General features: G+C 38.8%; 1 protein-coding gene across 11 annotated transcripts in view; it reads left to right on the top strand.

The window, feature by feature from the left end:
* The window catches only part of CDC42BPB (CDC42 binding protein kinase beta), a 91,462-nt gene that overhangs the window by 32,545 nt on the left and 45,939 nt on the right, over positions 1-12,978 (top strand). For all 11 annotated transcript variants that reach the window (XR_005952260.1, XM_041399258.1, XM_041399176.1 and 8 more), the window contains exons 3-4: positions 8,536-8,619; positions 12,209-12,304. Coding sequence is in view for 10 of the 11 variants with exons in the window: in XM_041399258.1 (XP_041255192.1) it covers positions 8,536-8,619; positions 12,209-12,304 (180 nt within the window). In the remaining variant the exon portion in view is untranslated. The remainder of the gene's footprint in view (positions 1-8,535; positions 8,620-12,208; positions 12,305-12,978) is intronic.

Here is a 12,978-nt window from a genome sequence, read left to right as displayed (position 1 = left end):
TCTGTAGCCACCTGGACTTCTCCTTTCACATAAAGGAAGCCAGCTACTTTGCAATCAGGGTGAACTGAATGTCTGAATATTCCTTACAGCAGCATGTAAGGCTCTGACTCAGGAAGTCACTGGCTTGAGAACATAATTTATTTTTTTCAGAAGTTTCATAGTTAGGAAGAAAAAACATGTTATTTGAGTGTGTGACAGTTAGAATAGCTTATAATTTGAAATGCTAAAAGGAGGATAAAGTGCTCATGGTTCTTCCTCATCTTTAGTCTGTATTTGCCTGGGTATATACCCAGCTGGCTGGAGCATTTTCATGAGTGCCCCTGTGTTACTTTTAGTATTTCATTTTCTGGGTCATACAGGCAGGTAACTCATATACAGAGGGACAACCTCCACAAGCAACAAAACTAATAATAAGTTAAAAACCCCCTGAAATAAATTCAGAAGTAAAATGGTTTTCTGTTAACTTAATTCTGGTTTCCATTAATAAAATTACTGTAGAAATCTGTATTTGTAGACAAGAAAGAGTATTTTGTGTAGCATGAAGTATTTTGTGAACTACACAGTAAACACACAAACTACACAAGAGTGAAAATCACTTTTGCAAATTACACAGAAGTGAAAATACAGTCTTTAGGAGATATAAAGAATATCAGCATAGAATGCAAAACTCTTTCAGATTTTCAACCTTTACAAAACCACACCAAAACAACAAAGAAACCAAAAAGCAGCCGAGCTGTGGTTTGAAGTTTTACTGTGCCTGACTATTCCTTTCATCTAGAAACACCATGGACCGTTACTTGAAATGAAATGATGTCCTGAGAACCTGTGCCTGGTGGGATTGTGCTTACCTGGGAAACTCAGGCCAGCCTGGGAAGTGCTTTCTGTGTGCTTGGTGTTTGGCTGCATGTGCCAAATGAACTGGGAGCATTTGTGCTTAGAGCAAGCAGGCTGAGAGGGATAGGAGGAGGACACTGTACATGGCTCTAAACACTTGGGTGTGCTTCTTTGCAAGGTTCATCTGCCCTCAGTAATGTGCTCGTATGTCTTTAAGGTCACATGTCCTCATTTTGTGTAAAAGACCATTTAGGCATGCTGCTGTAGATCAACACCCTCCAGTCAAAGAGGTTGTTGAAGGAAGAATGAGTCAAAATGTACCTTGTTTGAGAACTTGGATTGTATAACGTGGCTGACACCTCCTGGAAATTTGGCAGCGTGGGACTGAAACAATTGTCTTCCTTCCCTTGTTTGTTAGCAAGGATTTCTTGAATGAGCAATGCTTACTGTGATTCCAGCAGAAGGGTGGAACTGCTTGGTCTTGCTTAGCACAAAAATAACTAAAACTCTTAATGTGCCCCACCTAAGTATTACTGTTCTGGATGGATTAGAAATACCTTCTCATGTAAATGCTGTTGTGCACAGACTTGATCTGTGTAGTGTTTGGTAATAATACGTCACTTCAACTCGGGATGCTTAGTCACAGTCTCAGCTGGGATCAACAGACAGAAAAATGTGTTTCCAGAAGAAAATAATGGCTGAGAGAGAATGAGGCTGATCCCCTGTGTACCACAGGTTCTTATCACTGATGTGGCTTCTAATGAGGGAGATGCTGGCTGAGGTTGCAGTGGGAGTCAGAAGTGAATGTGTAAAACCTAATCTCTCCTTGGTCAGCCGTGCTGGCAGTGAGAGGCAGAGCTCTTTGTGCCCTTTCTACCTTGTAATCACAGCTGTAGGGTACTGAGTTCAGTGTTTTGATGTACTTCTAGAAATTAACCTGGGGTACAGGAGCCTATGCACTGCAATTAAGGCTGTCTCACCCATTCAGAAGCTTTGGTGGTTGCTGTCAGGTGCCCAGCAGGGACTGTACCTTCCTACACTGTAGATTAACAGAATTCCAAAGTATTGCACACCACATATGACACTTTTCATTCAACTATTCAAAGAGTCAAAGCATTCAGAATACGATGCAAAAGAAGTATTTAATTAGCTCTGCTTTTCTTTAATATGCTCTTTATGAAAAAAGAAAATTAAATCAAAGCAAGCTATTTTCTGCTGTGGAAATGGATGAAGAAAGAAGCTGCTTTGTTTTGAAAATGCTTCAAAAGAGCTGGTTTCTATCTCAGTCCTCCCAGCTCCGTGTATGTTTGTGTGGCAGCACCAAGTAACTATGGAGACAGGCAGGTTGCAAGGAGCCAGAGACACACACAGTTCATTGTGGTGCTGCTGTGAGAGCAGACATTCGTCTCTGCAAACCCCCTGGTCCTGAGGAACAGCTTAGGTGCTATTTGGGGCCTTTATTCTTCTTCTGCAGAGTCGTTCTGGCTGGGACTTGTAAGGGATTTCTTATTTGCACAACATGAAGATATACACTGCATGCTCAAAAAAACCTGATTTTGCTTTGGAAATCTGCACCATGGCATATGAACTCTATCAAAAGACACTCCGGTTTTTAAATTTATATGTAAAGTAGACGTAAAGAAAAAACCTGATAGAGCAGCCCAGACCAGTTTTTCCTCAAAGATCCAGTATTAAAACTATCAACTAATGAGCTCTATATCAAAGACGTTTTCCTATCTGCAAGTGTCAGGAGGATAAAGTAGTTGCTGCAGTGTTTTTGCAGTAGCTGGTGTGCAGGGTATCAATAACATGAGACAGAAACAGTAGAGTAAATGTGGCATAAACAAGCTTTAGCCAAAGGAAATTAATGTAATATTCAATTATAAATCTGGTAATAAGACATTATGGGTAAATTGTTTACATCTGAAATGACATTTTGTCTCTTCTCCCGGTTGAAAGGCTTGACTAAAATCTCTCCTCAAATGTCTAAAGCCTTTCCAAGTTCCCATCAAAGGTTAATTCATGGTATTTTACACTGTTTTATCCATGTAATTTTATTGTCTGTTAGATTGAGATTTTTTATCATTCACTTTTATTGATGCCCTTCCTTCCAATTTTATTTTTAGATAGAATCATAGAATGGTTTTGGTTGGAAGGGGCTTTAAAGATTATCTCCTTCCAGCCCTCTGCCATGTGCCAGGGACACCTTTTACTAGAGCAGGTTGGTCAGAACCCCATATAATAACAATAATGTACACTTTAGTTTTTCTTTTTTTAGCAGGTAAGGCTCTTTCTATTCCCAAGCTAGCATGAGAGGCTCTTTAATTTCTTGATCACCTCAACTGTCCTCTGTCACACCTGCTCCAGATGAAGTTTATTTTTCTGAGGTGTGGCTGTGTGTGGTTTCCCGTGAAGTTTGTGTTGTACGGCAGTAATGTTTACCCATCCCCAGTGGTGTCTATCTGCTTGTGATTTCCAGATTCAGTTTGCCTTTTTTCTTAACTACCTGCCATTATGAGCTGTTTGCACAAGTATTATCGCCTATATGTCTGTGTTCCTCTTCTTTTCAGCTGAGAACATTGTGCAGTTTCACCTTATTTCCTGTAAGTCCAGTCCTTAAAGATAAGTTTTACCTGAAAGTTTAAGGTGCCATGAGCATGAATAGTGTCCTAGTGAGTATTTTTGTCTTTGCTTTGAAATTAATGCCAGCATGATTTCTAAGAAATATTTGTTAGCTGTCTTAATTGTTTTCTGGAAAGCCAGTCTTATATTTAAATGATTTCTGCACTTTATTGCACCATACTTACATTTACATAAAATAAAATTTGTAACTTGATGCTGCTTACTAATGCTGATATGTCACTCAGAGGGCACAGTACAGTGCTGGGAAGTTCTTTCTTGTCTGTAGAGGATGATTTGGCTCAGATTTGCACCCTGTAGATTTCATTGGAACACTGGGAAAGGTGGAACTTGGCCTGGGATGGCTTTGCACAGTGCAGCCCTAAATGTCAGTGAGTGAGTTTTGAAGATCAAAACATAGGAAAATACTCCTATAAAACAATTCAAGAAGCAAAATACTAACTCTTGCTGAAGTCTAGAAAGCTTCTTTAGCTATATTGGGTCTTTATTTTATTTTATTTTATTTTATTTTATTTTATTTTATTTTATTTTATTTTTTTCTTGCACTACAAGTGAAACAGAGCTTTGAGACACAAAACATGGCAAGGAAATGCATGGCAGAATCAATACAAATGTGGTGGGGTGTTTTGCCTTGTAGTTACCATAGATGGATCTCAGTTATGCCTTAGCCCCACTTGTCATACTTTTTTTTTTTTTACATAAATACGGTGAAAGTTGGTTGAAGTGAAAGCCCTAGGATTCATTAGGCCTTCTGAAATCCTTGAGGAAACATACTTGAGCTTTATTGCAGTTTTCCTGTTGCCTCAGTCTTGAGCATGAGAAGTCATGGTGATGCTAATCAAATCAGATGGAAGGGGAGTTGCAGTGCTGGGGGAACCCTTGCACCTGCAATTTTTTCTTGTCACATTTTTAAGACTTAATAAAACAGAATCACCTAAATGTCTACTGGACTACTTTGTGATTGTTGAGCATTTGCCCCCCCCGATTCTGCATTCCAGCCTGGCATTATGAGATGCGAATTGGGAATAAGTTTTCATTTCCTTAGTTTGACACAGGTATTAAACGTGGTAGTTCTGGGCCAAAGGTGTGTGGATTGGTTAGCCCATGTCCCACCCCTTTGGCCAGGTAGAGAGATGTAGGAAAAACATCCAAGAACGGAGCAAAGCTGAATTCTCACAATTTCCAGAGGCTGAGGGTTCAGGGAGTTCCCAGCCCACCCCTCTCACTCAGGGGTCCGTAGTCACTGAGGCCCACAGTGCAGTGTGTGTTACTCAGGTATTAAGCATGTCTGTATTTAATACACTCTGAATACTTAGGTGGCCACAGCAACCTGTGGCTGAGTTCCAGAACTTTTTTGTGACAATAATACTTCCTTAATCTTCTTATCTTTTTTTTTTTTTTATTTGATGCTTTTCAATGTCTGTGTTATGAGAAATGGCAAATTATTGTTCTCTGTTCATGTTCTCCTTGACATTCATGGTTTCCTGTGTCTGTCATAGCTGTTAGGTCTTCCAGGCCTGGAATATTATAGGTTATTAACTCTTCTTGAGAACGTGTTTTATCATACCTCTGCTTGTACATTTTTTCCTTTCATTATTCTTAGCATACTTTTTTTTTTTTTAAACTTCTAATACAGTGTAAATTGCATTAGGCTTAGAAATGGAGAGTGAAAACCAATATTAAATCCTAGTCTGTGCATAACATGAGCACTTGTTCAGCCACTAAACTTTTAAACTCTGAAGATAGAAACAATGCTTTTGTTCTTAAAGTAGCAGTGTACAAATCTATGTCCTTTGGAATACCTCTGAACACCAGCTGAATGTTTTTTCCTGACGTTAGTAGATGTGGTGGATCGGTATGTAGGATAAAAACCATCATATTTAAAACCAGACATCTTGCATGTTTTGCACAACTGCAGTATAAGAGGCCTCTGTTTGATCTCACAGAGTGGTCAGTGTGGTTATTGTAACTGAATTTGAGGTATGCCAGAGAAGGAAGAATTAATACAAAAGTAAGAAAAAACAACTCTACTGGAACGTCTCAGAAGGCGACAAAGCATTACATGACAAAAGTAAACTTAGAAATGCTGCCACCTGATGAGGAAAGTAAAAGAAACGTAACTCAAGGAAATGCTGAGGTATTTTATGGAAGAAAGGATCTTTTCCAATATTGTAACAGTATTCTTCCATATAATAGCACTGAGTTTATCAGGGCATAATTTTATTTGTGCTTTTGTGTTTCATTTCAAATATCATTGAAGTTTGCGTTATGCTTTTCTGTTTGTTTTCTTTTAAAAAAAATCCTAATTATTTGAATTGGTTGAGGAGTCAGGTCTAGTCAGGCAAAAATTCTGTCAATATAAATATTGACATTACAGTCCCAAAATACTGGGACTGTAATGTAATGTGATATATCTTCAGCAGTCCTAAGATTTCTTTCCAGCGATAAAATTCATGGAGAATTACCTAATTTGCTGTGTGGTTCAATGATTTTTTCTGCTGACATGAGAAGCTGTCCCACTGTCACCCTTATAACTAAAGAACAGTGTGTTTGCTGGTGCCATAACTTGATAACCACTTAATGTGAAAAGATGAGTCAGCTTTCTTTTTATGAACTATACTTTCTCTTCCACAGAAGACAATTATCTTCCTCCAGAAAGTTTAAATTGGCCTTTTTAAAGCAGTCTTTTCAGTTGAAAATAAATAGCACTAATATAGTTAGTGACTGGGGAATTGCTAAATAAGTCCTACAGATTTGGCATCCTTTCTTCTTTTCCTTTCTTCTTTTTCCAGGCCTGTTTCGTTTGCCACTTTGTTCTAACATTTACACAGCTCCTCAGCCGTGCCTGCTCTCCATGATGCCAGGCTTCCATCGCTCCTCAGCACTTGAGCACGCTCCAAACTTGTGATATCCTGCAATGCTTTTGGACAGTGATGGCCGTAGATAAAGTGCAGTAGATGCCTGCCTGGGTTCTGATTTGTGCACTGTGTTTGTACTCAAATGGCTGGGCAGTTCTAGTGTTGTGGTGTTAAGAGATTTGAATGTTGCTACATTGAGGCTCAGAGAGCTACACCTGCAAATTGCATCTGCTGCAGAGCGTAGGTTCATTCCTCTGCAGCGGGTAACCTCTCCCCTGCAGCAGGTAACCTTGGTGCTGCTCTGTCCCTGTCCCTGCAGTGAAGGTGTGGGCATTTCCTGAGTCACTACGTTCTCTGTGGAACAGTTTGAAAAGTGTAGTGGGTAATGTCAGCATCTTACAGTTTCTCAAAGCTTTTAATGCGCTGTTTGACTTACAGTGTGCCTTCAGCTGGATCAGGGTAATGACCCAATTAAGTGTATGGAAAGAGGTTTTTACAATGACTTTTAACTGTGATGAAAAGAGGAGCAAGGCTGTTTACATTTAAGGCCATTACAGAAGGTCAGTTGAACAGTTTCATATGTGCCAAGGAACCTCGTGTGTTTGGTTTGAGACTTTCTTGTCTTGCTCATCCTTCCCCCGCAGCATGAGCAGTTTCTGTGGGAGGTGTCTGTAGGCCAGGAGACACTGGGATTGTTATGTAGCTCTGGATATTCTGCTTCACAAGCTGCTTCTTAGTGCTGTGCTTTTCCCAGCTGTGTCCAGGGCCAGATTCCCATGTCTTTCTTGCAGTGGGTACGTTTTTTCAGAGCTATGTGTTTGTCACATGGCTGTGCAGGTGTATACAAGGTGCTGTCAACTACTGTGTGACCTGGTGAGTGGAGCTTCACTCTCTGAGGGGTGAAGGGCTGAGCTATGTACCTGCAGGCTGATGTCCGTGTAAATGTGAATTCCCTGTTCCTGTGTTACTGGAGAAGCAGTATTTCCCTGCCCCTCACTTGGAACTTCTTTACTGGTAAGGTGCAGGGTGATACTACATTTCCCTCTTCCCTCCTCAAGACTTAAGGCTTTTTATAATGTTGCTGTGCTTGATGCGCTATTCCAACCTGGTTTTGGTTTAGTCAGCAGCTTCTTAAAGCTGCTGTAGGTGAATCCTTTCTAGATAAGAGTTTTTAAACAACAGAAGAGGTGAGGTGATGTCATTCCTTTTCACATGGCTATTCAGAGCTATGTTGGAAGCAGTGAAAGCTGGTTGGTTTTCTGCTTCTGAAATAGAGATGAGCTGAGAAGCAGTAGAAATAGCAGTAGAAATATTCAAGCAGTCCATGTATAGTCCTGTGAAAATGTTGCTGTGTTAGTCATGATGCCTGTTTTTCTTTTGCCAACTGGAAGAACTTTGTGGAAATTACAGCATTACCACAAGAAGAATTAGATTTGGTCTTTGAGAATACATTGACTTTGGTCAATGACGGTACATTTTCTTGGTCAAAATAAAGTCTTTGCATTCCTAAGCCTTGAAGTTTTTGTATTCTTGTTTTTTCTTCCTTTTACAGCTGTGTGCAGAGCTACTGTTCATAACAGATCAGTGTAAGCAAGTCTAATACACAGCATGCATAGTAAAATGCTGTAAGCAAAATGTTGAATAAATAAATGAATATTTTTTTCTTTTAAAATATCTGCATAAGGTACACAAAAGCATGGTAATTTGCAAATATCTTTCAAGTTTCTGAGACCTGAAATGTGAAAACAAATTAGTCAAATGTAGTGTATTTCTATTGACAGCAGCCTTTCTTGTTTTCTCAGGCTGCCCTTTTAAGTATTGCCCCACTGGCTGCAGGCATGACTACAAGCCCCACTTGTTCTTGGGAAACAATGCAGCTTTACTGCACATCTTCATATGAAAAGCTTCATGCTCCTCCTGTATCATCCCCCATGTACTTCATCATGAGCTCTTGACCACACAGGGTGCATCAAACACATAGTAGTAATGCTGGAGGAATGCAGAAGGAGCAAAGACGCAGACTGCAGTTCATCAATGTGTCAGTTGATCACTGATGACTCCTTAGTAACTTATTTTATGGATTTGTGAAATTAAACTGTTTGAAAACTATATTTCTCTGACCATGCTTTTGTGTGAGTATTGATTTCTTTAAATGTTGTATTTTTCTGACCATGCTCCTGTTAAAGATATCTTAATTTTTCAGGTTGCAGTTGTTAAAATGAAGTGTACAGAGCGCATTTATGCAATGAAAATTCTAAATAAATGGGAAATGCTTAAAAGGGCAGAGGTAAGTAATATGGTTTTTTAACATAGAGAATTTTTTGAATGACATTAGAAAGATTACATTGAAGCTCTTCCAGATTAGGAAGAATTATTTCATGAGCATAGGAGCTTCGTTCTTTTCTCTTTTTTTTTTTCTTTTTTTCCTTAAGCTGTTTTAATGCAATCAAGTCTGACAGTCCCTTCCAGGCATCTGTTGTTCTCAGCATTACTGTGTATTCATTTACCAGACAGTCTGCCCTAGTTCTTACCCTGAATTTATTGGCCAGATTTTTGTTTACAGTAAAGGCAAGTTAAAGACTACATGAAAGCTGAGATTGGTGCTACTATGACATTCACAGCTGTATACAAAAACGTTATGAAAAAGGTCTTTCTTCTGTTCCATTCAGAAAGCATCCATTAAGGAGCTTTGCATCCTACAGTTTGTAACAGGATTTATATAGCTAGTAAAACTATAACTAAATATTTTGGAATCACATTCAGATTGTAAAACAAAGTGTGTTAAGAAGGTAAATCTGTTTAAGAAGGGTTTTTTTTTGGCGAAAGGGGGTGTACACTGTCACAACAAATTCTCTAAATCTGAAGGCAAATGGGTACTTCACACATTAGGAAAAGAATACTAAGAATACACAGTGGGAAGCAGCTTTCTAGGATAGGTATTTCTAGGATACATACTCCTCCATGGTAGAGGAAAACCTTATGGCACATATATAATATTATGTAAGTTTGCAGATAAATGAGCAGTAGATTTGAAGAGAAAAGACATGTAATGCATTAGGACTTGCAGCAGTTCTGTTAAGGGGCAAGCAACAGCAGCTTTGCTGAGGTCTGAGATTGCTGACCCTTCCTTGTCCCATTCTTCTGTCCCCTTCCTGACACCTCCTCCCCCCAGCCTGCCCTACCTAGTCCCTCCCTTCCTTTCAGTGAGTCAGTGCCAGCCCTTTTCCTGTGACAAAATCTCCTCCCTCTTGTTAAGCCCCTCTTCACCACTGCCTTTGCCTGATTTAGTCACAGTCTGTCCATCTGTCCATCCATGCACTTCTTTAGAGGCAGCAGCAGCCGCTGCCACCCGGCTCTCCTTTGAGCTGTCAGGAGATTTCACACCCTGGGCTGTGCTGCATCAGCGGTTCTGCATTAAGCCTTTCCCTGTAGGAGGGAAATTTGGTTCCCTTTCTATGCAGATTTCAGCTGTGCTAATTCACTGGTCAGTACAGAATTATTTTAAACACAAATATTTGCAGGGGTCTTCTAAACTGAGATGGAAATACAGCTATGCTGCCTTACTTCAGTCATTTTTAAAGTGATTTCATTAAGTGGCCTAAGTAGATGCAGCTTTTGCATGTAGAGAAGATAGCTGTTTACAAATTGTGTTCTAATCATGCAACTAACTCATCCTCTCAGGCAGACATGAAGGATGTATAATAAGCAAGAGTTTTCCCAACTTAGGAAAAGTAACAGTCAAAAAAAATTTTTTTCTCTGCTGATTTTCCTCATCTACAAAGGACAGTAAAGGAACTGTCTTTTCTGCAGGACCACTTTGTCTTTTCCTGATGAGTTGGCTTGCTTGATTTGGCTTTTCTGGATAAGCAGGATGTTACAACCTGCATATCAAGTTCATGCAACATCTGGATGTTAAAAATTTCCCAAATGTGGTAAAACCTGTTAGTTTTTAAAATGAAGCCTGAAAGAATACAATAGCTTCTTAAATGGAGAGTTCCACTGAAAAAGTAGACTTCAAGTATTTTATTAATCCACCTCACCTATTATTATATAAAAATATTATCATTATTATTATGAGTGGGTTAAGAAGCATGTTGTTACACTGGTTTATGTTTGTTGTGCATGACATAAAAGATAGTAAGAAGTTAGCAAAATACTGCTTATTCTTGTACTTGCTGCAAGGAAAAAAATCCCTTATGGTTGGAAGCCACTAAAATAAAAGAAAGGTTAGTGAATATCACCTGACATTCATAAATGGGTTGTAAGCAAAAATAGGCATGCCATTTATGTTGATAAGGACTATTTGTATTCGCTGTTCTCACAGCAAAATACACAGTCATTAGTGTATTAGTGTTGACAGTTCCAAATAAGTCCTGACTGGCTGATTAGGTAGCCTGTCATGCTTTTTCAAGTCACGTCTCAAGGCCTTTTAAGCTAGTGTAAGCAGAGGAGGAGAATTTTATGCTCTGAATTCATGATGCAGTGTTCAGCAGCATTACTGGGTTTTCAGTGTTCATAACATTCTCTCGCTATTTGAGGTTGCACAGTGAACTGGATCAAGGGACTGATGTCTTCAAAAATAAACAAACTAGTTCTCTGTGTTGGCAGCCTCCTCACATCGTGCTGCCAGGAGAGCTGAGAAGTGCAATGCTCTGCTGCTGTGGGAAGGGGATAGGATTACTTGGAGCTGCTGTAGCTGCCAGCCTTTTTTGCAGAGCGCTACTTTGTCCTTGCATTCATAAACCGTTAAACCACTCAGCTGGCATTTAATTACAATTTACTTCTCTTTGCACCAGTGATTACTAATTTACAATGTGACCACAGCATGGTCTTCTTCAGTAAAATTCTGGATTTAATTTTGCTTCCCTTGAGGGAAAAATAGTTGGAGATACATTTGTAAGGTGCAGTCAGTATATGGTAAGGCTTGGGCTTCCCAGGCACATTTCCATAGTACATTTTCTAAGACATCTGAGGAAGTGGCAAAGACCAAAAAAAAATCTTTTCTAGAGCCCAAACACTTCAATCTGTAGCTGTCAAATATCCTGATAATGCCTCTCTGGATTGAGAGTAGTAGAAGAGTCCCAAGGTCTGTTTCATGATGGTTCTGATCCAATAAAAACATTAATATATTTTTATTGGGGAGAACTCTCTTGAAGTTTATGAAAGTTGGTTTTATGTAAAGATGCTGAGAAAACCTGTTACACAGAGCTTGCTTCTGTGAAGTGTTGCAGTGTGCTGTTTGAAGTTGAGGAAGGATTATTGAAAATGAAAATGTATTATACTGGACAAAGATAAGACAGTAATAGTAAAATCTACTTATTTGCCATAGTGTGCTAGCAGTGTCTGAAACAGGGACTGTAATGTAATAAAAGTATACATGTAACTGTTTTCATAAAGGTCTTTATCAGAAGAATCAGACTTACTTTCCTAGAGCCATTATCTTTCTGCTAGAGATGGTAGTGACAAGTTATTATTTTCTAGCTTCTAAAAATGTTCTGTAAAACAAAGATTTAGCTTTGACTTGAATTGGCTTGTGGGCTTTTTGGTGTTGGGGGGCTGTTGTGTGTTGGTGTGGAGTTTTTTGGGATTTGGTGGGGAGGGAGGGGAGGTTGGTGGGATTTTTTTTATTTGGTTTGGGGTTTTTTGGTTTGGTTTGGTTTTGTTTTTTAAAGTCGCAGTCAGGATTAGAGTGACTGAATGCCTGACTAAAACCTGCAGAGATTCCCTGGCATTTAACTTGTGTAGACTGCATCCAAATGAATAGAGACCTCTGTTCAGTAATTTGAAATAATCCCATAAAACATCCATGTATATTCATCCTGTGAAAACTACTTGTTGATGTTGACAATGGCTTTTCTCCCCCTCTCTTCCTTTAGACAGCTTGCTTCCGAGAGGAGAGAAATGTCTTGGTGAATGGAGATTGTCAGTGGATTACTACATTGCACTATGCCTTTCAAGATGAGAACTATTTGGTATGTTTGATTCATCAGTAAATAAAAGCTTTGGGTTGTGAAAGAACTTTATTTTTGGTATATTTAAAAAATATTAGTGCATTAAATCTGTCCACCTCATGCCTCACAGCAGTGTTTCAACATTCTTGTTTTCTCCTTGAAGCAAGACTTCAAAGGGACTGACTGTAACTCCAGGAAAGTGAGAAAGTTGTGTAGAACTATAGTATATAGAAATTTAGTTAAGCATCTTCAATTAACTAATCTCCCCTTGCATAAAAAATACCATGTTCAAAATTAGTATTTTGGATAAGGTTGCATTTAACTAATCTGAGATATGTTAACTCTGTGAAAGTAAGAAATATTTTATTTTAAACTTTCATAATGTCTTTTAAAGCAAGATTTTGGTTAAGCTGGCAAAATTAATTTAAAAGTTTGGTATTTTAAAATCCTTAGGGGAAAAGATAGCCTATTTCTTAAAAGTATTTCTATAAAATATGTTTTTAAATCAGCAGATTGGTCTCTCAATAATTTGAGGGACTTTAGCAAACATTTATAAAGAAAATCTGTAGTCCTGTGACATTTCTTTATGATTGGTTACTAGAACTGTGGCATACAAGCAAGTTTACTTTAGTCACAGAATACACCAGGGTACTGGTTAGGAGCAAAGTCAGTAAAGCCCCAATATCCTGCAATAC

Source organism: Onychostruthus taczanowskii, unplaced genomic scaffold (genome assembly GCF_017590055.1).
Source record: "Onychostruthus taczanowskii isolate IOZ18803 unplaced genomic scaffold, ASM1759005v1 scaffold1, whole genome shotgun sequence".
Taxonomy (NCBI): domain Eukaryota; kingdom Metazoa; phylum Chordata; class Aves; order Passeriformes; family Passeridae; genus Onychostruthus; species Onychostruthus taczanowskii.
Note: the sequence above shows the minus strand (reverse complement) of the source record. Positions and strands in the feature narration are given on the sequence as shown.